Source organism: Eptesicus fuscus, chromosome 16 (assembly GCF_027574615.1).
Source record: "Eptesicus fuscus isolate TK198812 chromosome 16, DD_ASM_mEF_20220401, whole genome shotgun sequence".
Lineage (NCBI taxonomy): Eukaryota > Metazoa > Chordata > Mammalia > Chiroptera > Vespertilionidae > Eptesicus > Eptesicus fuscus.
Window position 1 is genome coordinate 19,544,701 of NC_072488.1, and position 26,790 is coordinate 19,571,490.

Sequence of the window (26,790 nt, forward strand, 5' to 3'; positions counted from 1 at the left end):
TTGAAAACCCTTATTGAAGGTGAACACACTGGCCAGAGATATTGAATGGGCTCCAATGTGACTCTTCTCAGGTTCTCATTTGGAGTGGGGATGGGGTAATTAAAAAGAGAAATGATCAATAAGACATAAAAAGGGAAATCCTAGGGACAATGAGGCTGGTCTAATAAAAAGTCATGGGAGATTCTGGAATGTTTATTATGATTAATTGTAGCAGCACTAGTAAGTAGGCTTAGATAAGTACTTAATGAATGGTCTTACGGACATGTGCATACAACAGTGGATTTGAAATTAATTTTTTGGGAGACTTTTAAAAGGCTACCTGTCATAATAGGAATGGTGCAGATATTAAACCAAGATTCAACTCTAACAAATAAATAAGCATATGCTAGGATGGATTGCTTAATGATGATGCAATCAACATTCTGGTCTTAAAGGACTATATACTGTATTATTATAATGTACATTTAATGCTCTAATACATGTCACAGGAAATTATTAAAGTATTGGGTTTTCACCATAATGCAGCACTTCTAAAATGTCTCTAATGGCATGGTTAACAGAATTGCTGACATGTTGCTTCATTATTCAGACACATGCAGATACTGATGAACTGATGACGCTCTAAGGATGGAACACTGCAAGTTTCACAGACATTATAGTGGAGATTAAGAAAACTTTTTCTCTTCAGCAAGTTGCATGCATTTCAGTCACAGTATTTGTTAGACTCAAAGATCAGTACATAGGCTTAATGAATAATCCATATTATCATTTTAACGATGTAGGTAGATGTTCTCTTATGAATAGTTCTGATAGAGCAAAGACCTCAAGCAAGGTAGAATGTTTAATATAAACTTTAACAAACTGTATACATGTTGCCTAGGAAATTAAAAAACCTGCAAAGTTCTGCTTAAAAGATACCCATCCTATTCTAACCAAATACTATCCTATATGCCAAACTGTAACTTCAGATCATTCTTTAAGATGAATACATACATCCAGGACTAGAAACCAAGACATACCACAATGCGCACTTTTATGCTTAGTGTTCGTGTGTGTGTTTCAACTGAAAGAAATAAGAATCAACCATTTTATCCACATAATAATTTAATATATGCCAGTCAACAAGGTATTTGTATCTTTATTCAATTAAATTAAAACAGACCTGCCAAGTTTATTATATAACATTCACTATATACACATGATTTAGGCAATGCAAGGTAGTCCTAGATATGCTGATTGCTCAACTACCAGTAAAACACGAATGGTGTCAGTGATGCCAGCAAGTACGAAGTGCTTCTTTTCACACTGGGCGCCTGCATTTCCACAGCACGGTTAGAGGGACAGCTACGAGCCGTAATGTGGATTACCAGTAAACCTTTGTGGGAGGAGGGGGGAAATGACAACCTAGCATAGATTAACAGTCTCCTAAATGTAAATTGTATACTTGACAGTTACATTTTTTTTAAAAAAAGTTCTTCTATCATGTTAATGACACAAAAATTCTCGTTTGAAGGCAACACCATCACGTTTTGTTTGTATAGAGAGGATGGGTGGGGACAGACTCTTAAAATTGGTATAATTATTCTTAAAAAAAAAAAAGTACCTCTTTGGTGAAGCCTTGGTACCCATTCAATTCACTGTAATGATCTGTAAACAGGACTGTAGCACATGCTGGGCCTTGATTCCAACAAGGTCAGGCACCACAGCCTTTCCTCACAGTCCTTTGAATGATTTTAAAGAAAATATTCTAAAGTCGGACAAGTAAAAGCAAAAGAAAACAAAGGGTTATATGAAGATCCCTGTTTAAAATTTCTTTTTTAAAAAGTGCATAATATTTTGAATTACAAAAACTGTCATCATGTGGGCCTGCTGGACACGAGACTGTGTTTTTCCATCCCTTTAATGATAAAGATCACTTCACAAAAACAGGGCTCCAACCCACTGGCTGGAAAAAGTCCCTTTAATTGGGTTTCAGGTGCAATCAGTTGTCCAATTCCTCTAGATCAGTCTTTCCATGTTCTAAACGAATACCATGTTCGTCTAGGTTAAAACTGTCTTATACTGCATCTTGAAGTAGAGTCGTTAGTGTTTGGAGTTCTCATTTTAACTCCTCAGTGCTGGCACATTCAGTGCATCCATTGCCAGCAATGGATTTGGGGACAGGGAAATGTACATCCAGTACAGAGGAACTCAGGAAGAATGGGCATTCTCCAACAGCGGTGGTCCATCTCTGTGCATGGATGGGTGTGTGTGCTCCCTTTTGTAAGTTTTTGGAGGGAGTTTAGGGATATGCTGAGAAGTGCTTTGCCGTGGAGGAACAGGTGGCCCAGCAATGGAATGAAGGTCCGCTTCTTGTGTCAATGGTGGTGATGGCAGATGTCTCCTCGTGCCGTGAGGAGAAGGTGTCTGAGGAGGTGGTGTAAAGGGGGAAGGGCTGTTTGGAAAGAAGGCATTGCTGTGATCACTTTTTTTGCCCAGAGGGGGAGGTTGGAGATGCAGTGGGGAGCTTGAGAAGACGTCAGGTGTCCGCACAGGTTCTCGTGGTGGTAACAGAGGAGGGCTTTCAGGGGCATCGGATAGGGAGGTCCGCTCGGATACTGAGTATCGTGGCGAATAGGCTTTGGACGTGGGCTGCCTGGGAGGAATTGCTGGGGGGCTGTCCAAATGCTTAGACATAATCTAAGACAAATGAAAAAAAAAACACACCAAAACATTTATTAGTAATTTCACATATGTAGTACCAAGAACATATTTAAAATTAAGTTGGGGTTTTCAAACATGCTATTGGAAGAGCCCTAGATATGGATCAGGTAGTTCTTCATATGTTTTAAATGGGAGGGTATGCCAATTCATGAAAAATTTTTTCTCAATGTTTTTACTTTATTTTTCTCAAATTTTGTTGTTTGCTACTGCTTACCTATCAGTCTATCTAATATAAGATCTTTTCTTTTTTAACGTAAGTTACCTGTTAATTTTACAATATTAACCCTACTATATTTATATTTCATGTTCTATAAAGAGTGTCTTGATTTATCCAGGTTCTCTGCCCTTTGGACACTTGGAGAACCACTGAATCAAGTTAACAGTTGGCAAAGAAAGAAGTTTAACTAAGTAGAAAAGTAGCTATTATGAGTCTTTAAAGTCTCTTCCAACTCAGAATCTGCATGAAAATCAGATTCACTATTTTGAGAGCATGTCAGATTCACTATTAAAAGGGTTCAGATAGGTAACATTCAGCACTTAAAATGTGATTTTATATAAAGTTTCAGACCTCTTTCCTTCTTTCTTTCCCTCTCTGTATTTTTTAAGAACTGCTTGAGAGTATATTAGTCTTACTTTATAGATTAAACTTGTTTTTTCCTTGTTAATCTAACCTATGACTTAGATTAACAAGGGTTTTGATAATATACCAAAAAACTAATTTCAGAATAAAATAAATAAAATAGTAAATCTGTATTTAATCCTTGTTTAATCTCCATGTAGCCCAAATACTCTGAAGTGTTAATCTAATCCAGTAAGAACTAAACTGCACATAGCAATTGAGGATAACAGAATTGCAACGATTCCAGTTTCCAGATCACACGGTTTCTACTTTACCTTCGATGGGGAGGATTCCACAGGGGCTGACTCTGGTCGTCTTCTTGGAGGAACAGGAGGGGGGACAGGCACTTCATCAGTGCCCTTCGTTAAGCTTATAGACGATACTGAAGCAGATCCTGTAGAATGTTAACATTTTTAAAAAGGTCACAGAATTTTATTTCACCTATTAATCCTGAAAAGGCTTAGCTGGAAACTGCTTGCATTTATTAAAAGAAATGTACAGAAGTATTAAAAGCAGTTCAATAAACCGATAGTATTCCTTTATTAAAGCAAACTGCTATAAAAGCATGCAGAAATATTTTTAGCAGAATTTTCAGAAAAAAAAGTTGCCTAACATATTCTGTTATTTTGCTTTTTGAACAAAATAACATCCCTACTGTTAATTTATAACTGGAATTTTTTGATTTGGGTCTGTCAGATTTCTGGGAAAGACAGCAAACTATTAAAAACCCTTAGAATGATTATTTTTGTTAAGCTTTTGTGATGGGCTCATTACACCCCCTCCCCCCGACTTTGTTAGTATAGAATTTTCCTACCCTTACTGGATAGTGCTTGGGATTAGTTTCTGATCTGAACCAGTCTCCCCAGCAATCCTCTCCAAGGATGCCAGGGAGAGAGAGAATCTAGTGTCTGCGCGAGGGGTCTCTCCTCATTTTGCTTAGACATAGGCTCTCCTTGGTGAGTAAGCAAAATCAGGTTCATCATACTCTAATCTACAAGTTTTAATTGTGATGGAGCTATTCAAGATGAGTGATAATAAAAACAGAAATTACATTAGAAGCTACTGAACCTGATTTAAGAATAAGTTGATGAACTGGCACAAAAAAAAATAAGTAAAGCTTCTAATTGGAACCTATCTTACAGACATTTTGATGACAAGGGCATAATATAAGCATGTAAATAATTGCACTTTGAAAGATATAACTTATTAAGTTGTTAAGCTAGTTTATGAGCACTATAAAAAAGATATGAAAAAATACTTAAACAATCATTCAAAATCATACAGGCAGGTTCTTTATTCCTTTAAGCACTGACAGCATTTATTTTGTCAATTAAATGTTATAACGATATAGAATTTAAAAAGAGTACTTTGTGTATTGATATTATTACCGAGTAACATTTGATCACCTACCTTTTTTTCTTAAGAGACTATGTTATTTGGCTTATAATTAATATTTCTTGTACATATTTTGAAATCATTTGTATGAAGGTCAGCAAAAGACATTAGCTTATTAGTTTAAAATTGATGGAATAATTTGGTAAATTTTTAGTTTACTTTAAAATGAAAAGCAAATATCTACAATGGAACTTTATTTTGCTTAACAGTGATGAATAGGCCATATAACTTAAGTAGTTACAATTATAACATAGTTCTTCTAAAGTCAAATAACAGTTATTTGCAATCTGTGCTGTCACCAGGCTAAGTGTGTTTTGTGGTTTAGAAACGGCACATAGCTGCCAGCATTCCCATATGCGCATGCATGCTCTTGCTTTTTTATCAAGTTGAACATTAAATAATGGAAATTCTACAGTTGGAAAAGAGAAATGGTTAAATGTGGAAGCCATCCATATAATACTGTTCTTTTAAAAGAGAAAAAGCTTTTATAAAAGCATAAAAAGTATATAAGTTTAAGCAAATCATTTATGATCAAAAGATAGCACAAGTGAAGGCCTCACTTCTAAGATGTTGCAAGCAAGGTACCAACACTATCAGACTCAAAAAGAGTTTCAGCAGGAAAGGTTACACTTGGTTTAATTTTTAAAGCCAAAGCGAGAATTGAGTCTTAAACCAAATATACTAACTTGGGCCATGGGACAGTGTAACTTGGATAAAGACGGTATCGCTGCCTGTGAAAGGAAACAAGAAAAAGTAGTGTTTTTTTTTCATTGATATATTTAACTCAATTGTAAAAATTTAGGATAAAAATGTTACTTTTGTCATTCTTGTTTAAAGAACGGTATAATAGTCTACAGTAAAAGCTCATTACTACTTACTTTTGAGAAAAATAAAGAATTAAATTGAGTTAATATCATATTGGGAATTTTGAATATTCCTTTTAGATTCACTACTTGATGTCAATAATTAAATTAAAAGCATTCATAAGAAAACTAAAATATGCTATATTAGTGGAAGACTTAAAATAGGTATAAACCCAATTTGAGCAAAGAATTCAGCTGGACATATAGAAATATGTTATGTACTAAGATTTTGAAAACTCAAATTTGTAAAATAAGTAGTAAATAATGAATTTCTGTTATATAAATTATAAAATAAAAAGGAATTTCTTACTAATATAATTATATATTAGAGGCCTGGTGCACAAAAATTCATGCACTTGGGTGGGTCCCTCAGCCTGGCCTGCACCCTCTCACAGTCCAGGACCCCTCGAGAGATGTCCACCTGCTGGCTTAGGCCCGCTCCTCAGTGGATCGGGCCTAATCTGGTAGTCAGACATCCCTCTGGCAGTCCGGGAGCCCTTAGGGGATGTCCAACAGATGGCTTAGGCCCACTTCCTGGGGGGAGCGGGTCTAAGCTGCAGTTGGACATCCTTGGCACTGCAGAGGAGGTGGGAGAGGCTCCCGCCACCACTGCTGTGCTCAGAGCCGTCAGCCTGACTTGTTGGCAGAGCAGAGCTCCCCCTGTGGGAGTGCACTGACCACCAGGGGGCAGCTCCTGCATTGAGCATATGCCCCTGGTGGTCAGTGCGCATCATAGCAACCAGTCGTTCCCTGGTCATTTTCCCATTAGGGTCAATTTGCATATTACCCTTTTATTATATAGGATACCTTTGAAAATGTTCTTGGGGCATATATTCTCATCATAAAATAACTACAGCTTTGGGTATTACCAAACAAACTTGAAAGTGATATAGCTTTTTCTCTTCTATATTTTTGAAGACTTTAAAAAAAATCAATAAACATTTGTTGCTTAGATACATTTTATACAGGCAACTCACTGATAAATTTAGAATTTCTAATTTTAGCAATGTTAATTCTTTTAAGAAAAGAACTGAAAATCATAAAAGCTAAGGCCCCAAGAGCAGTAAAGTAGAAAAGAACTGAGACAAAAGGCTAATCTATACTGATTTTAAATCAATATAGTTGTTTAGTTTGGACCATTGCTTTTTCTAGTTTCTTTGGTCAGAACAAGGATAATTTTACGTTCCAGGTTCAGTTGGCTACACTGTTAATTTGATTACTTCTATAGATTCAGTGGTCTTATTCCCCAGAAAGCCCCAATTTCCAAATAATCAAACACTATCTCCTTTCCATCTGTACTGATATTTATTTGGAGGCCATAGTTACTAAAAAGTAGTAATCTAGCTAATTCTAATAAGGTATCTCTCAGAAGTTTAAAATTCATTTTTATACTTTGATATTAAATGAAGCTGTTGCTCTGTCAGTGATTCTCTTCTCTACTTATTAGGCACATATGACATACAGGGGTTAAGGGAGTATCCGCTCTAGTGTTTACCTGCTTCTGTATTTTACACTTAGAAAGGAAATAACTATGCCTCCTGGAGATAAGCCTCAAGATCATGGTAGCATAGTTAGAACAACATAGAAATAAAATAAAAACACAAAGCTCATGTCAGCTACAAACTGCAGGCTTTTAGAAAGAACAATTACACCTATGCATACACACTTGTGCACACAGACGTGGACTTGGCTTTGATCACATTCATATACAGCACAGGCTTAGATCCATACATTTGGTTAATTTGGGGCACTTTACTAATTTTTCACTTTAAATTAATTGCTTGGTCTCACTGCCTGGAAAATGCTATTTAAAAAACCTCATAATTATACATGTTCTAATCAAGAAATAGATACTGGAAATTCTTGTCAGCTGGGTATGAAACACATTTGTTGATAATGACTTAGGAATGAAATGTAATTAATGTTAAAACATAGTATTAATTTGTTCAGTACAAATCCCAAACAACAGAACAGTGGTTCCCAATTTGGTTACACATTAGAACCCTCAGGGAATTATAGTATACCGCCATGGTTGAAACCACTGTTGAAGATACTCTCTAATTTATAAATGACTCATTCTTGAAATAGGAATAAGCATTTCCTGTAGAAAAAAATTATATGAACAAGGACAACTTCTTAAATTCACAAAAGCCTATTAAGTGCAAATGTATTTCAGATTAGAAACTAATTACATACAACAATCTTCTATGAAGAAAATCTGTGCATTCCATGAAATGCTTGGACTAAACCTTTTCTTATCAAAACTTCCCTGATAAGGAATAGAGCTAAAGCTCATGTGTAGCACAAAGATCGGTCAGACCTTCGGCTCCCTTTTATGGCTAAGCAGCCTTCAACAGGAAGGTATCACAGCACTTCCTCCTCCTCTCCTCCTTGCTACAGCAGCAGAACCAGGGCAGAGAGCTGGTGGTCTTTCCCTTTTCCCAGCCACTGTCGTCATCACCTCAGAGGTGGACCTCGCCAGGGCAAAGTGCGGGCAGGGCTCTGACTGGGAGGGTGTATGTAGCAGCACTACATAGGTGCCAGTTTCCTTTCCTCTCTGTCTTCACTAAGTTTCCATGGCCATTCTTGCCCATTCTGTAATTTTTGTGTAAATTCTACAGCATTTATGCCTTCACTACTCAATAGCATTTTGCCAAGCACTTACACATCTTCTCTGGTAAAACTTGCAATCTCACTGAGAGATGAAAAATAATCATAGTGCAAAGAGAACCATAACATTTAACAATGGTTAAGCATTTAACTATGATTGTCTTTGTACTATGATTATTTTTTTCTCGCTCAGAAGATGTGTGTTTGGCAAGGAGTGAGATATACAACAGATACTGGCTGAATAAATTAATTACTGGTTTTAAAGTAAATTATTTTGGAAAAGAATGATAAGCAGCAAAAAAGTACTATTATAACTAATCAAAATTCTAGTCAAACTTTGCCTTTTGAAAAACTTAAGCACTGGAACTTTCTGCCTCTTTGAATTGAGTGGAATATGTTCAATGACATGAGAAGGCACACACAGCAGCTCTTGGCTGCCAGGCCATGGGGAAACAAAGAAGCAGGTATTCACTCTGATGGCAGCACAGTAGCCAGCTGGTGCTCTGGTGAACCCCTCCCCACCCAGTACTAGCAGATCTGTTGAGCAGAAGTGGGGTCTAGAGCAGATGAGGCCCTTTAATACACATATGCCACTGGTAAATTTTAAGTAAGGGACTGAGCATACAGATGGTTTTATATTATGCTGGTTTATTTTATTTCAAAATCAGTTATTTTAAATTTTATTGAGAGCAAAGAGAATAGTAATAGGGTTATCTTTATCACAAAGAAAGAAAATGAGAAAACCCTCAGGCTAAGATTACAAAACATAACTCCTGGAACAACAGTTTCTCCACTTGTCTGGCTATTTAAGTTAATATGGATCCAATGCCACCTATGACAAAAGCACTGATCCAGAGCACTGCATTCCAAACCATTCCTCTTCCCTGTTTGACTAACCATTCAGAGATTTAGTACTAATAGGGAACGTAATGTGCTTATCTCCTGTTTTCCCACCTTTTCCATTTTTAGCTACTTCTTAAACTAAGAGAAGTAAAATTTGCAATTAATGGCTTTCATATGATTTCAATAATTTATTTATGTGGGAATCTTTGTAATATAGACCTTAGCCATCTGCCCTAGGGAAAAAGCCCTGCAAACAGTTAAAATGGGTCAGAATAAATAATGATTTTAGGTCAGGTATACTGCAAATAGAGTTGGTTTTATTTTATTACTTAATTTAGGTGGTTGGTGAGTTGGGGAAAATTAAAGGGATTTTTTTAACCTGGTGTTTATTTGAACATATCATCAAAAATATCTGAGAGCTTACTATGTGAATAACATGACTCCATAATTCTCAGTTGCCAAATAAAGCCAAGATGCTATACTTCTCAAAACAAATACACTTTAGGTGGTATAAAGACAAGACAAACTGCCTGGTAACTACAAATATATGGATAATACAGGAATAAGTTAAGAGAATTCTGGATCAAATAAAAAAATATATACCTCCAACGAATAATTTTAAGTTAATTTTTGTTAAAAAGTTAGATCCTCTGACTTGGAAGAAACCTTAAATCCAGTTTGATCCCCAGAAGGCTCAGTAAAAGTATTTTACCTAAAATCAGAAAGCACACTAGCAGACTGGAATGACAAGCCAGATTCCTAACTGCTGAGTCAGTGCTTCTCAACCTCCTCCCCCATAATAATGTCATGCTGCCTCTGAGTATTGGGTTTTATTTTGTCAAGTAGTAGGGTAGAATTTGATACGCACAATGAGCTAATCAGCCAATGGAAGAAACATATGGAAGTGATTATGGAGGTTAAAGGTGATTTGATTCAAGTGTTAATAATGAACAAGTGAAAAAAGGTTGTGTGTTCTTAGAGCTTTAAAAGTCTGAAACTTATTAAATAATTAATAGGAGTAGGGGGATCTATTTATAAAAGGTAGCTCCCTCTAAAGGCTATACCTGAGCTATACAGTTTGGTAGCCACTAGCCACATGTGCTTATTAAGCATTTGAATGTGGCTAGTCCAAACTGAGATGTGCTGTAAGTATAAAATGCATCCTGGATTTTGAAGATTAAAAAAAAAAAAAGAAAATGTAAAATTATCTTATTAATAAATTTTTATGTTGATTTCATGTTGAAATGACAATATTTTATAAATAGTGGGTTAAATAAAATATATTAAAATTGATTTCACCTAATTCTTTTTGCTTTTTTAAATGTGAATATAGAACATTCGAAGTTACACATGTGGCTCACATTAAGTTTTAATATTAAACCATGTTTAATATTAAACCATGTTGAATAGCCAGACAAATGGAGAAACTGTTGCTACAGGAATTAGGCTTTGTAATCTTAGCCTGAGGGTTTTCTCAATTTCTTTCTTTGTGATAAAGGTAGTACTGATCTAGAATAAGAAAGGGATGAGGAATAGCATGCAGCCTATGAGATCTGTGTGGCTGGGCTTGAAAGCATATGCAGTGTACTAGCAGGCACTATGTGCGATCTGTCGATGGTATAGGCTGAGAAAGGTTAAGTAGGAGCTTGAATTTGATACACTGTGAAATTAAAAACTTCAGAGTCTGGTGGGAAGGGAATGATGCACTGAGTAGTATTCAAATATAAATATTTCGGAGACAGCATTAAAAGCCCGGGACTAGGCAGTGGGGGCTTGCTTGGGGTGGGAATGGCTGAGGGGGAGGGGTCAATTGGGGAAAAAGAAGACAAATGTAAAACTTCAGACAATTAAAAAAGAAAAAATTTGTGATGCAGATGGGGATATTTTAATAAAAAGTTGAAATTGCCAAAAAAAAAAAAAAAAAAAAAAAGTAGTCCAGGACTAACATTCCTTGCAGGTTTTAAGAGTTAGTTTTGTTTCCTCTGGATAGGACATAATGCATTTTAAGTTCACCAACAGAAAACAAGTGCTCAAATGAATCTGAAATTAGCAATTTCATCACCAGGTATTTCAGTAAAATATAATAAATTTAAGGAGGACTGTTCCAACCAATTTTTAAAAAAATTATAGGTTGCTGGAGTTTAGAATTTGTTTTCTATTTTTATAGTATCTTTTGAAATGGTATTCGATTTGTCTATAAATTTACAAAAAATTATACAGATCCTTTTTTATCTCTAGCACATATAATACTAACAATTACTTTAAAGCACTTAGAATTTTAGCACCTACTTGAGTGAAAAGGGCTTGAATGATCAGAATCAAATACGCTGCAAACATCTGTGGTACTAGAGGCACCAGAAGCAGGAGGAGGTGTTAACGGTGTTCGTGGAGAATTTGGTGCGGACGCTGTACTTTCTGTTTCACTTTCAGGGATCCTACTATAACTAATTTTCCTGGGCTCCTGCTGCAGAGGTGTGGGATGTCTCATGGTGCCAGGTCTTGGGTTTGATGGACGAACACCAGGAGATTTTAGGGGATAGTTATATTTTTTTGGCTGTAGACATAAAAAAAACCCAAAACCCATAATATTTACAACATCATAATAGAAAGGAAGCTTTTTCTATATATGTCTGGTAAAATTCAACTAATATCTAGGAAAACCATATACCATCAATAAAGAATTTACATAATGATTCTAATTAAACTGTTCAAACTTAAGCATTAATATCCCATTTCCATAAAGCTTTGGCTATCTAATTTATTAGGGAATTAATTTCTTTAAATAATCAAGTCTTAGTCCTATAAATACCAGAGTATTTGTTATTTTAATATTTTTGGATGAAAATCTTTCTAAGTTATGCTGTATATTTCTCTCACTTTTTAAACAGACTATGTTGAACTGGTTTAACCTTCCTGGAAAAACCAGGATCATTATTATGAACTACTAGAGGCCTGGTGCACGGATTTGTGCACCGGTGGGGTCCCCCGCCTGGCCTGCGGGGATCGGGCCAAAACCAGCTCTCCAACATCCCTGAGGGGTCCCAGATTGTAAGAGGGCACAGGCCAGGCCGAGGGACCCTGACTGGTGCACGAATCCATGTACCAGGCCTCTAGTATGTATATAAGGTCTTTGGTTAATCTGTTCCCACCCTCCCCTCTCCAGTCTGTTCCATGTTTCCATGCCTGTGGTTTCTGCTCCTGTGTTGAGCGTCTGCCCCCTGGTGCTCAGTGCGCATCATAGCTGCTGGTCAGCTGGTCACTTAGGCTTTTATATATATACTAGAGGCCCAGTGCACAACAACTGTGCACTTGGGGGAGGGGATCCCTTAGTCCAGCCTGTGCCCTCTAAGCCGGCAGGCGGACATCCCTGAGGGGTCCTTAGCGCTGCCACAGAGGCAGGAGAGGCTCCCGCCACTGCCACTGCACTCGCCAGCCATGAGCCCAGCTTCTGGATGAGTAGCACTCCCCCTGTGGGAACACACTGACCACCACAGGTCAGTTCCCGTGTTGAGCATCTGCCCCCTGGTGGTCAGTGAGCATCATAGCAACCAATCATTCTGCCTTTTGATCAATTTGCATATTAGCTTTTTATTATATAGGATATAGATGATTTCTATGCTGTAATGCAGTGATGCCATCAAGATCACTTGAACCATTTTCAAATGCATTAAACTGCCTGAGTTTTCATTTGTATTTATGTTAGTTTTTTGGAGCTTTCATACAGAGTGATCATTTCTCAGTGATATCAGAGTGCCTTATTGGAGCAGACTACATAACTATTTCCAATTTGCTGTGGTTAATCCACCTTTTAAAAAAACTGTGTTAGGCCTTGAGATATATTTATGTGCGGTAACTACATAAATCTTAATTCACAGACATTTTGAGATTTATCTTAGTTACTTAGAAGCCATTTATGTTTACTTCATGATTCTTGACTCTCTGAATGTAAGAGAAATTACATTCAGTCAATGAGGTGGTGACACTGTACATAAATTAGGCCAGGCACTGACAAGTAATAAAAAACAATGGAAACTTTATTTTTCCCACAAAATTATCTTTAGCCACACCTCATAAGTTATTATTTCTTAAGTCATAAGTACATTTATTATAAGTGAATTAGTATAAATTAATCAATTTTCCTGCTCTTAAAATAAATCTTGAACCCTAGCCAGTGTGGGTAAGTTGGTTGGGCACTGAGGGACTGTGCACTGAGGGGTTGCCAGTTTGATTCCTGGTTGGAGCGCATGCCTGGTATGCAGGAGGCAGCCAAACTATGTTTCACTCTCACATCCATGTTTCTCTCTACCTCTCCCCTTCCTTTCTAAAAATCAATAAACTATTCTTTAAAAAAGTTTTTTTTAATCTTGAATAATTTTTTATTTAAAAAAATAAAAGCTTTCATATTTGCCTAATTTCATCTATTATATCAGGATTTCTTCTGATTAATACTAATTCTCATTTATTTTGAACTAAGTGGGATATTCCTGAGCATATTTATTAGGCACTTATTCATTACTTTTATCCATCACATAAGCACCTCATCCCGAACTCCTTTATAGAAAATTAATCTGTAGAACATATATGGTAGTGATGGCATCACCAAATATAGAAGACAACTGAAAAAAATATATAAATGTAAAAGAAATATAAATATATAGATGCTTACAAATCTTGGGAGAGGCTTAGGGTTTCGTGGTTCTATTTCTAGGGATTTGTTGAAAAGATAATCTGTAAATTCTTTTTCCATACTATTTCCCATTGGATTCAAGTTTTCAAAGAACCTCTAAAATAAATGCAAAGAAACAATTATTAACATTAAATATTTTAAATTGAGTTTCAAATTCATGAAAATAATTTAAGAAAACATATAATGTAAGAATATTTTAATTATTTAAGTTTTCTTTTTATTTTTCGCCTCTATAAAATAAACCTGCCTTTCATCAGGCAGTTTATAAACTGAATCAGAAAAATGTATCCTCAAATAATTCAACTTACTTTGATATCTGATTCTACTCGTAAACAATAAGGCTGATTTTGGTACTGTTGGATCTCTCCTGTTATTTCTGCTACTTTCCTCCTTTTGCTGAAGTTTATAAGCTCTTTTCCATGCCTTTTTAGGAACTCAGGATTGCCTTCTTCTGTTTTCAAGATATTAGTTAGATAAATTCCTAAAAGATATAACGAGATTACTTTAAGGATAAAGAAGAACACTAGTTTTCTTTCTTTCTTAGTAAGTGCTGTGATTTTACACTGTACCACCTCAATCATCGAGATCAAAGAATCAAGGCACAGATTTCCATTCTATGAAAAAGAACAAGCTAAGTAAATATCAAGAGAAGATTTTTATGAGTATCAAATTCTTCTGTGACAAAATGAAGTTTTATAAATACCCAAGGAAAAAAGAGACCAAGTTTAAGAAAATTAATACATTTTTCAGTAGGAATAACCAATTTTCCATACCTGCCAAACCACATATTATTTGATATGTCATGGTTTTATAAAAGGAACTTTAAGAATAACCCGTCACTAATAACACGAAAAAAGGGGAAAATGTTAAGTTCAGAGAATCATATTTTTTGCTTACTCAGCTCTTAAGGCCTCACCAGAGGTTGTTAGGATTTGTAATTCAGAGGGAGTATTATTTGGATAGGTTCACTCATGGACATGTGGAAGGATCTGCAAGCCTATCAAGCACAGGAGTACACATAATTTATGTACATTCTGGTCTTCAGTATTTCTAGAATTAGTGACAACCTAATAATTGAGCTCCTGCCTCCTCATCACTGCAGGCTGTGAACTGGATAAGGAGAATGAACCAAGTAACAGGCACTGTAGTTCTATACACAGCTCCCTGTTGCCAGGAGCACTTTAGTTCCTCTCTGGTTCTAGCATAAAGGTTCTAGAGCCAACTCTGCTGCTTTCTACTGTGTGATCCTGTGCAAGTTAATTAGCTTCTCTGTGCCTTGTTTTTTTTTAATCTATAAAATGAGGATAACAGGGTTATTGTGAGAAACAAATGCATATATAAGGCTTAGAATAGGGCCTAACCAAAGTAAATGCTTAATTAGCTATGGTTGTTATTGCTGAAGCTATTGCTGCTATTGACCTATTCTCTTATGCTTCTGCCTTTTCCCCCTAAAGTACTGACTGTGATGCTTTGGTGGTGGTGGTGGGGGCGGCGGGGGGGGGGGGGGGGGGCGGAGAAGAGAGTGTGAATATCTGAATTCATTCACTCAGTACACATGTACTGAGTCTCTGCTGTATGCCAAGCTCTGCATTAGGTACTGCAGATCCAAAGATGAACAAGACACACAGTCCATGACCTCAAGGAATTCAGAGTTTTGAATGTGGGCTCCTACAGTACAGTCTGATAAGTGCTATAGTAATAGTAATACATTAGATGCTATGACAGCAGAAAGGAGGTGTATCTAACTCTGCCTTGAGCTGGTAGAAGTAGAAAAAGCATCACAGATGAGGTGATGCTTAAAATAAATCTCAAAACATGAATAGAAATTTAATAAGTAGAATAAGATGGAAGGGCATTTTAAGCAAAGCAGCAATGTGTACAATGGCACTGGTTTGTGATGAAGCTTGGAAGGTATACTCAGAGATGGCATATTGTTTGTCTGGCTAGACCACAGGGATCTGATGTGTGGGGAGAAGAAGGAGTGGCAGTATATGACAGCAGACATAGGCAAGGGATTAGGAATTCTAATTCTTTCTCTGTCACTTCAGGCTTTGCACTGGATGAGGAAAACAAACAAAATAACAGGCACTTCTGTTCTAATCATATATTAGTGGTTCTAAATGCTTTTGTGGTACAAGCATACTTTTCAATACTGGAATTTTTGGCCACATTCTTGAAAAGATTAAACGACTCGAAATCAATAGTAAATAGTCAGCAATAATGAAACATTATAGACATCAATGAATGTTTGATTTCAGAAAGTATCCAGTTTTGTGGTTAAATGACTGAATGGGTGGTGGTGTAATGACTGACACTGGAAACATGGAAGATAATAAGTTATGAGATGTTGTGTCAAAAGTATATTTGAATGAAGTTGCAAAAATGCTTATAAGTGGCATTTTGATAAAGCTCAGGATGAAATTTGGAAATTATTTTATAACAAATTAATGGCCAGTTAAAGGAGAACAAATGATCAAAAGAGGTGGTGTCCAAACTTTGTTGATTGTTTACTACATCAGTAAAAATGTTTAAGCATGCATTCTCAATATATATAAACATAATTTTCGAATAAAAATATAGAACAAATATACTGTTAAAGTTTAATTTTTTCAATAGAACATTTTATATATCCTGTGGAGACAGTTGTTTTAGGGAGAGAAAAACAGAGCATTATTACATAAATAATGAAGAAGGGTGAGGTTTCACCTTTTTGCTCATGAGTTTCCCAGCCTTGCAGGAAATAATAGTTGCTCAAAGTTCTAGGTTCCCATAACACTTTGTTCACACTTTGATTTATACATCTCTACAATTCACTATTATATCTATTACATGGTACTGCAATTTATTTTCTGCTCTTTCAAGGGGGCTTATCGAGAGTAAGGCTATTTTCATTTGCCTCTCTAGTCTAACACCCAGCCCAGGGCCTGGCACATCACATGGAAGCATCCAACAAATGTCTCTGAATGCATGAAAGGATGCAAGAGATATTGAGTCATTTCTAAAATGGTAGGAAAGCAAGAGTGGAGAGGAAGCAAGCAGACAAGAAACAGACAGAGGACACAGAATTAGAGCTGTGTAAAAGGAAAGAGCAGAGCCAGTGCTACAGGCTTGGATGATGGCGCAGAGAGGCAAGATTTGGTTGAGGGAGGAATCAACATACTTTTACCTTAGAATAAATGTTAGCATATATATTTTCTACTAAGAGTAAAACATTTTAGTGTATGAAGAAAAACTGGGATATAGACCATAGTATGCCATAGCCTTGGAAGGAGAAATAGCCTTTTATTCTTTACTAGTGACCCGGTGCACGAAATTCGTGCATATTAAAAGGGGATTAATTAGAGGAAACAATTTAATATTGCTATTTGCCCTTTCTCTATAATAGAAGTGTCAGAGATGAAAGAAAATTAGTAAAATGTATATGAAAACCTTCCTCCTGTCAGAGTCTGGGGCTCACCACGGGACCCAGAGTCAAGTCCCCGCCCACCCACATGCACCTCAAAATTGCATGAGACCCAGACCTGGCTGGCCCCCCCCCCCAAATTGGGCTAGATCCAGACCCAGCCAGTCCCACCCTTGTCAAGCCCCACTGGGCAGGGGGCGTAGCCTCAGGTCCCCTGGCCCGGCGCAAGGACGGGGGCATGGCCTGAGGTCCCACAGCCCAGACCAGGGCGGGGGGGGGGGGGGGGGCGTGCCTTGAGGTCCTCCGTCAAGCCCCACCAGGTGGGGGACACAGCCTGAGATCCCCTGTCAAGCCCCGCTGGATGGGGGGCATGGCCTGAGGTCCCCCGTCAAGCCTCGCCAGGCAGGGGGGTGCAGCCTCAGGTCCTCCGTCAAGCCCTGCTGGGTGGGGGAGGGCATAGCTTCAGGTCCCTGCTGATTGCTCATTAAGGCTCCTTATGGGAACTTGGCCTCAGCTGTGGGTGCAGCCATCTTTGTGATGGAGTGATGGTCAATTAGCACATTCCCTCTTTATTAGATAGGATTATTTATTTATTTTACTTTTATTCTTTAAATGGTAGTGCCAGCAAAAGACCTGAATAAAAATTCTGGTAAGAGGAAGAGGAAGTAAGAGTCTTAGATACTACCATTGACCTTCCCATACAGGAGAAAAAAACAGTATACAGAATTAAGGATAAGAATCTGGAAGGAGTATAAGTGAGACAGAATTAAGACTAGACGGAATGAAGAAGCAGCAATAACATATGGCACTACCTACTGGGTCAGAACCATGAAAAGTGGCCTGGCTAACTTCAGGGACTGATAACATTCAGTTTTGGAATAGCAAACCTCTTCCTAGTACAGCAGAATCGAACAGGGATAGTTCAGATAAACTGCCTTAAAAGAGCAGAGGCTCGACAATCAGGAAGACAAGCAGAAAAGGGTAGAAAGGTTGGCAGGTAGGCTGTCTGTATCTTTCCACTACCGACACATGTCTGTATTCACTCACACACGTCTGAAATGTCCTGTCTTCACAGGACATGTTATGAAGAATAGTTATTTCATCTGAAAGAGAGTACTTTGGAGAGTTCAGTTTTTGTGAATAAATGCCCACCAATCAGGTACTAGGATAGCAGGGGCCAATTCACGAGTCCAGTGAACAGGACCTGAGGTTTCTTTTCACTTCTATGTTCCAGAGGCTATAGGGTATGATGAGTAGCATGACTCTGAGCCCAGTAAGTACTATGCATTTTTCACTTTTTCTAAGCACCTGACACAGTTCCGGACACTTAGTAAGTAATGAAAAAATATTTGTCGACAGATTGAATGAAATAAACATCAGAACTACTCAAGTCCTTCCCCAGGCTCCCTTGAATGAACTGGCACTATAGTCAACACACATGCATAAATTTTAATGTTTCACCAGAAAGGGAAAATAAATGAACTCAATAGTTTTATCAATAATTTAGGAGGGCAAAGTCCTCAGGAAAACAAATAAATAATGATAAAAAAAATAAATGACATAAAAAAACAAAATCAGAAAGAATAATTAAGTTTAAGATTTTATCTTTTTGGAGATATATAAAATATATAGATATGGATGAGGAAATGGCTAGGAGAAAATATACCACATGCTAAAAAAGACTAAACACCAGACATATAATAGAGATCATAATTTTTGTAAGCATTCAGAGGGAGAATCACCAGAACACATATACAGGCAGAGAAAAAAAAACCAGTGTCAAAAAAAGAGCATTATATCAAATGGCTGCCCAAGAGGGAAATAAAAGGGGAATGTATAGATTAGGCTTGATCTTAAAAAGTTCTAATAGAGAACAATTCTAAGGTGATTCAGGTGCTAAATATAGGGTGTCCCAAAAAAATGTATATACACACTCTGAATAATTATAAAGGCAGTGTTTATTAAAATACGTTTCATTTTCAAAATTGAGCTATCAGCTATTAAAGTGTGTATACATTTTTTGGGATGCACTGTATTTGTTAAATAAGTATTTTCTGCTGATATATTTACACATGTAAACTCAGTCATTTAATGAAGTAAGTGTCTTGTTTTATCCAGAAATACAATAAAAATTCAAGAAGAAATGCTCACCAAAGAAAGGCACACATGGTGGATTAATAGACCTGAGTTTTGCCAAATATTTCTTATAATGATCTTCACTTAATTCATGAGCTTCTTCTAAAATTTTCTTTTGGCGACTTGGTATTTGCTACAATAAAAAAATACATATTTAGGGAGCATAAGTTTACAAAAGGAATTAAAGGTTTTTCCAAAAAATTTCAGGCTAAGAGTAAAGCCCAAACACAACTGTATCAGTTTGATTTTAAGAGTAATAATACTGGCTCAAAGAGACTATCTTCATTGGCCCTTGTGCAAACTTAAAGGGGTGTGTGTGTGTGTGTGTGTGTGTGTGTGTGTGTGAAATCTGATTTCTCTCACCATTCCTCACACAATGATGTAAGCATAATTGTACATTACATTACAAATTAAGTGCTGAAAGCATTTTCTTCTAACTGTGAATGCATTTTAATGAGAATGCCTAATTTAAAAAGAATAACCAAGTCAATTCAAAATTTAGATAATTCCATCTTTTAAACTGTTACTGAAAGACAGGTGAGGTACTTAAAAATTCAAGATCATAATTGTTAAAATCCTGATTCGTAGAACAGGAAATGTAGTAGTTCATTAAAATAAAACACCTATGCAAACCTACCTCAAATGTGTGGTCTAGCCTGTAAACAGGTGATGAGTTCATAGCACTGACAACCTCAAGGACACCATTGAAGTTGTTCAGCTCTTGAAAGACTTGCAGAATCTCAATTATTCGACTCACCACAGCTACTCTTTCTTCTAAGTTTTCAGTTTCTACAATACATCTGGGAATCAAAGACAGAAATTAATTTAAAAATGTAGAGTTTTCCCAACAAAGATATGGGTTAAAGAATTTAGTAAATAATATAATGTAGAGTATGAAGAGGCTATCAGTGTAACTGTAGAGATTATATATTCAGAATGATAGTTAAATAGTAGGAGACTGGCAGATAAAGCAGTGCCTTGGTAGGCAGGCATGCTGCTCTTTACTCTCTTCCAGACCGATACCATCAACCAGTCAATCATTTTCCTGCGTATTTGGTGCATCCTCTCTCAGCATTAGAATTAACTGATGAGTCTAACATGCTGGTTTAGGGGATGTGGGTGTGTGCTAGGGGAATTTATTCTAGAGTGCAAGAATTCTGTGCTCCCTATTCTTCATCTAATTGCAAGCTTTTAGTGATTAATTTCTTCCTTTGAGATACAGAAATAATTAGCTACATTTCTAGGAACAGCTCTTTACATAAGCACTATAAGGTAAAAAGTCAGTGGAAGTATTTTACCACAATCAAGAATAAAATTTTTTGCCCTTGCTTGTTTGGCTCAGTAGTTAAGAGAGTTGGCCCAGGGTTGTAGGTTCAATTCCTATCAAAGGCACGTACTTCAGTTGTAGGCTTGCTCCCCACCTGGGTCAGAGCACTTGCGGGAGGCAACCAATTGATGTGTCTCTTTCACATCAATGTTTCTCTCTCTCCATCTCTCCTCCTCCCTTCCACTCTCTCTAAAAAAAAAAAAAAAAAGGAAAAATATATTCAGATGAGGATTAACAACAACAAAAAAAGTAAAAATTTTAAAATTACACGGGGAAAAAGTCAATGAAAATAAAAGCACTTAAATATCCAAAATCCTTGGAAAGTATATATTCTGGTAAATATTTAAAAGGAAGTGTACTATACTAAAAAAAAAGAAAAAATCCTCAGTGAACATTTACTCTCCATTTCTAATATTTAAGAGAATTTATTTACTAATTATTTATCAGTAAAGAAAAAGACATTTTAAACTTGGTTTTCAATAATGTAGTATTTAAATACATTGTAATCCAAGAAAAAATAGGACACATAAATGGGAAAAATAAATATAAATCAATGTTAAACATTTTTTAAAATGTAAAATTGCAGATTACATCATACTCTGATGAGGCTGGTCTGACACTAAGAAAAAAAAAACATTGCAAAAGTATCACAATTTGCCTTATTATCAAATTAAACTTAACATATGTATGTGTTTAAAGCATTAGCTAGCTCAGCCAGTGTTGCTCAGTGGTTGAGCATCGACCTATAAGTAGGAGATCATGTTTCAGTTTCCGGGCTCGATGTCCAGGTTGTGGGATCAATCCCCAGTAGGGGGCGTGCAGGAGGCAGGTGATCAATATTTCTCTCTCACCATTGATGTTTCTATCTCTCCCTCTCCTTTCCTCTCTGAAATCAATAAAAAATGTATATATGTATTTAAAAAACATTAGTTAGATCTCTACAAATATATCATACTAGAAGCCCAATGCACAAAATTCGTGCAAGGGGCTCGGTCCTCGCAGCCCCAGCTTCATCCGGAAGATCGTCCAGAAGGACGTCCAGAAGGACGTCCGGAAGGCCATTCGGGTGTCTGGTCTAATTAGCATATTACGCTTTTATTATTATAGATTCTGGGTAGCTAGTTAGTTAGACATTTAAAAATGTTATAAGTATATAAAGTATTTACATCTTTCATTTAACTATTTCAGTTGATATTAACTAGGCATACAAACTGAGACCATCTGTGCAGCTTTTGTAAAAACCAGGTAAGTCTGGAGTGATTTATTCAGAGGTGACCCCAATTCTAATGCACATCTATGGCTAAGAACCACTGTGGCAAATGAACAAGAATCTTTCACATTGAAAAGGCAGATATTGGAACCCTTGTACACGGATGATGGTAGAAATGCAAAATGGTGTAGGCAGGAAAAACAGTATGGAGGTTCCTCAAAACATTAAAAATAGAACTACCATATGATTCAGCAATCCTACTTCTAGGAATTTATCCAAAAATATTGAAATCAAGATCTTGAAGATACATATTAGCACTCTTATGTTCATTGCAATGCTATTCAGAATAGCTAAGATGTGGAAACAGCCTAAATGTCCATCTATGGATGAATGGATAAAGAAAATGTGGTTTATACATACAACAGAATATGAGTCAGAAGGGAATCCTGCAGTATGCAACAAAATGGATAAACACTGAGAACATTCTGCTAAGTGAAATAAACCAATCACAGAAGGACAAATACTGCATGTTTTATCTAAAATAATCAAACTCATAGAAGCCAAGAACAGAATGGCTTCTGTGGTTGCCCAGTGCTATCGGGAGTGAAATATGGGGTGTGGCTAATCAATATGTATAAAATTTCAGTTATGCAAGATGCATAAATTCTAGAGATGTGCTGTACAACATTATGCCTATAGATAACAATGCTGTGTTGTACATGAACAAAATCTGTTAATAGGGTAAATATCATGCTAAGTATTCTTAATATAATTTAAAAAAAAGAAAAAGGAAAAAGACCAGGAAATGCATTCTCAGGAATCTTTAAAAACAATAGGACAGAAATGAAATGGTGCCTATGTTTGATCAGTTATGTTTCCTCTTTACAGACATAAGTTTTACTTATGATGGAAAAAGGCTTCTGTATACTGAAATGTAGTTATTTAACTTAATAATGAAGAAATAAGGAAGCTACACATAAAGGGCAAATTCTAACGTCTTACATTTTAGAGGCTGAGAAAAAATAACATAAATATAAGGAAGTCCTAACTTTCAGATTACTTGGAATGCTTTTTTGTATTTAGGAATCTCTTTCAGGTCTTTATCCACATTTCGCTCATGTTCCAGTCATTCCCTTATGTCATTGGTCTCTTGTTCTTGTAATTCCAATACGATCTATGGAAACCTCATATAATCCTTATAAAATATTAGTCAAATAGTCATATTATTTTTATTCAGAAAAAAATATGGCCAATACATAAAACTCCAATCTCTGACCCCAACTATAAAATTGCTCTGAGGTGCCTTGGCCAGTGTTGCTCATTGATTACAGCATCGGCCCGTGCACCAAAGGGTCTCAGGTTTGATTCTCAGTCAATGGCATGTATCTGGGTTACAGCTTCAATCCCTGGCCCCGGTCGGGGCTCATGTGGGAGGCAACCAATTGATATATCTCCCCCCTTGCCTCCCTCCCTTCCACTCTCTCTAAAAATCAATGAATAAAATATCCTCAGATGAAGATTAACAACAACAACAAAATTGCACTGAGATTCTGGACTTCTGACATAACAGTATAAGGAGCTCTGCTTCCTCACTTCCCAGTGAAATTGGTGAAAAATTATGTGTGCACATATATATTTGTAGATATATAGATAAATATATACATACACAGATACACACTCATGTACATATGCATACATACACATAAATATTCAAAGTCTCTGGAAATGGCCCTATGAGCAAATAGTAAATGAATATCTATTCAGGAAAATCTACAAAAATTCAGTGAGAGAGAGGCAAGAGTTTGTGGTATTTGAACAAAGACTGCTCCCTCCCCTCTTCCTGCCAGAGAATCTCTGGGGATTGTGGGGCGTAGTGATCTACTGCAGACTTGCTGCAGCCAAGAACATAGCTACCTGTTCACCCAGCTCCCAGCTAGAGGGCTTTCTTCCCTGGAGTAGCAGGACTTCAGCATTTCACTCACCCTGCTCTAAGCTGCAGGTTGCTGAGGCTAAGTTCCAGGTGAGTGCAGCTGAGAAGTGGGGACTCCTTTCTCCTGCATAACTTCTATGTGGAGAGGTTCTACCTTGAATGTGGCATACTGAAAATACTGGGAAGATAGCCATTCCCGGTTTCCTGAGGCAGTGGTTCCATGCCAAGAGAAGCAAGCCAAGAGGACCTCAGGCTACTATTTGTGTGCATGCATGAGAGGGCGCACACACACCACCACCACCACTAAGCACTCAGCTCCTAGAGCAAGAATGTCAGAGAAATTTGCCATTGTCCCCAGTTCCAGAGTCTAGGCTCAAACAGATAGCTCTAATCTCTTATCATTTACAACACAGTGTGGAGAAGTTTAAACCTAAAGGTGTTCTCAAGAACAGTGAATGTTGTGGTGAAGAGCAATTGGGAGATTTGTAGATCTAATGAAGATACAGCCTTGACTTTTGGCTGAACTAGTTTGCAGGAGAGAACTAGAGAATAAGAAAGCTGGGAGGAGCCCTCCTGGGATCATAACAAATATCAAAACAGAGACTTCAGAAGCCATTCCTTCAAAGGAGTCACAAAATGATTGGATTAGTTTGTAGAAAATTTATGCCATCAGGAAATTTTTGGAGTTTAACAGCTGGGAGTGGTCAAGGAAGGAGTGAAAGAAAGCCCTACCTTTGCCACTGCCTTCTTAGGGTGACTGTGGGCATACCTTAATCTGTACCTCCCAGAAGAGGAACATCTCAGTTTAATATCTCAGCATGGGGGAAGGTCTGAGGAGAACAGCCTTCACTAAAATAACCCAGCTAGTCACTAAACAAATAAACAAACAGTAATAATAATAATAAGCCCTGAGGGATAGGAATAGCTAAAATGTCAAGTTCCAATAAAAAATTATGAGGCATGCAAATTAACAGGAAAGTACTACCTTTTCACTGGGGGGGGAGGGGGGGGAGAAAGCAGGGAACAGTAACTGTCTGGAGGGAGACCAGATGTCAGGTTTAACAGAAAAATATTTCAAAGCAGGCATTACGAATATGTCTACAGAACTAAAGGAAAGCATGATTTAAAAAGGAAGGCATGATGACAACGTGCATCAAATAGAGAATATCACTAAAGATACAGAATTATAAAAGGAACCAAATGGAAACCCTGGAATTGAAAAGTACAATAATTAAAATAAAAAATTTACTACAGGGGCTCAATAGTAGATTTGAACTGGCAGAGAAATAATTAGTGAACTTGAAGATAGAGCTATTGTTCAAAAGTGAAGGCAAAATACTTTCCCAGATTTAAAAAAAGGGAGAGAATTTGTTGCTAGCAGACCCACTGTACAAGAAATACTAAAGGAAGTTCTTCAGGCTGAAAACAAATGACCCCAGATGGTACTATGAATCCACAGAAAGAAAGAACACCAGTAAAGGTAATCATGTGATTATATAAGACACTATAAATGATATTTTTTCTCACGGTTTCTCTTAAGTGATTTAAAAAGCAACTGTATAAAATAATGTGTATGTAATGTATTGTTGGGCCTATAACAAAGAGAAGTGTAATATCCTATATAATAAAAGGCTAATATGCAAATAGACCGAACAGCTGAACAACCGGTTGCTATGATGTGCGCTGACCACCAGGGGGTGCGCGCAGAACATGGCGGACATCGGCAGCAGGTGGCAGAGCGCGGAACATGGCAGGCATTGGCCACAGTGGGATGGTGGAGCAGGTGAGTGGGGGCGCCAGACCAAGGCAAGGTGCCGGTCGCTGTCATCGGGGTGAGCCTCTGGTGGTTACTAAAAATTCTTTGCTCCTGCGCACCGCGGTCCCACCTGGCACTTGCACCTGCTGCCGGTGCCCAGCGCCAGCCCTGATCGCTAGGCGTGGTCAGCGGGTGTGAGCGGCGGCTGCCAGCCCTGATCATCCCTCAGGGCTTTTCCACCTCCCACTGCTCCTGAGGGGCGATCGGGGCTAGCAGCCGCCGCTTGCATCCGCTGCCAGCGCCGGCCCCACTCGCACCCACTGCTCACAACAGCCCTGCTCACACCCGCTGCTGGCGATGGCCCCAAATGGTCCGTGCTGCCAGCAGGTGTAAGGCCAGCGCTGTCAATGTGTGGGAGTGGCGGCAGTGGGAGGGGGGCTGCTGGCAGACAGGGGACCAGGGGCCACAGCAGGAGGGGCCGGGCGGGGGTGCAGAGGATGGGCCGAGACCTGCCCCTGTGCCCACCACAGCCTCGCGGCCCACAGTTCCTTTCAAGGTGCACGAATTCATGCACTGGGCCCCTAGTAATGCCATAACTGCACAAAGCAGATGGGTAAGAATAAAGCTATAATGGGTTAAGAAAATGACAGCAAATGGTTTAAAGCAATAATTAAAACAATGTATTGTTAGATTTGCATCATTAATTATATGTAATGTGTATTACAATAATACCACAAAAAAGGGGGATAAAGGAAATAGAGCTATATAGGAATAACATTTCTATATATCACTGAAATTAAGCTAATATAAATCTGAAGCTGATCCTGATAAGATGTATATGGTAAACTTTAAAGCAGCCACTAAAAAAAAACCCTCAAAATTTTTTAATGAAACAATTTTAATGAAATTAAAATGCTACATTAGAAAACGATTCACTCAGTGCAAAAATAAAGAGGAACAAAACAAGAAGTGAGACATATAGAAATAGAATTGCAATGAAATTTATAACATATCTGATTGCTATGAAATGTTAAGAATGTCAGTAATACTTACTTCTCAAACCACAGAGTGAGATTAGTAGTGTGCCGGATCATTTTCAGAAGATTAGGAGAATTAATTTCTTTGTCTTCTTTTGTCCACACACTTCCAACTAATTCTGATGGCTGTACAGCTCTAAAATCATCGATACATAATTCTTTATGATACTTTTCCCTCAGTATATTGTTTTATTAAGTAAATGAGATAAATAAAACTAAATTCCCATATAAACTTTCCACTTATACCAACAGAAATGTTTATGATAAGATA

General features: G+C 37.4%; 1 protein-coding gene across 1 annotated transcript in view; it reads right to left on the reverse strand.

The window, feature by feature from the left end:
* Nucleotides 1-1,120: 1,120 nt before the first annotated feature.
* SOS1 (SOS Ras/Rac guanine nucleotide exchange factor 1) overlaps nucleotides 1,121-26,790 on the reverse strand; it is a 105,497-nt gene continuing 79,827 nt past the window's right edge. Inside the window, exons 15-23 of the mRNA XM_054728456.1 lie at nucleotides 26,536-26,655; nucleotides 19,897-20,059; nucleotides 19,275-19,392; nucleotides 14,029-14,201; nucleotides 13,700-13,816; nucleotides 11,323-11,587; nucleotides 5,404-5,448; nucleotides 3,598-3,716; nucleotides 1,121-2,679 (exon numbers count right to left, since the gene is read on the reverse strand). Coding sequence (XP_054584431.1) covers nucleotides 2,191-2,679; nucleotides 3,598-3,716; nucleotides 5,404-5,448; nucleotides 11,323-11,587; nucleotides 13,700-13,816; nucleotides 14,029-14,201; nucleotides 19,275-19,392; nucleotides 19,897-20,059; nucleotides 26,536-26,655 — 1,609 coding nt within the window. The 3' untranslated portion in view covers nucleotides 1,121-2,190. The remainder of the gene's footprint in view (nucleotides 2,680-3,597; nucleotides 3,717-5,403; nucleotides 5,449-11,322; nucleotides 11,588-13,699; nucleotides 13,817-14,028; nucleotides 14,202-19,274; nucleotides 19,393-19,896; nucleotides 20,060-26,535; nucleotides 26,656-26,790) is intronic.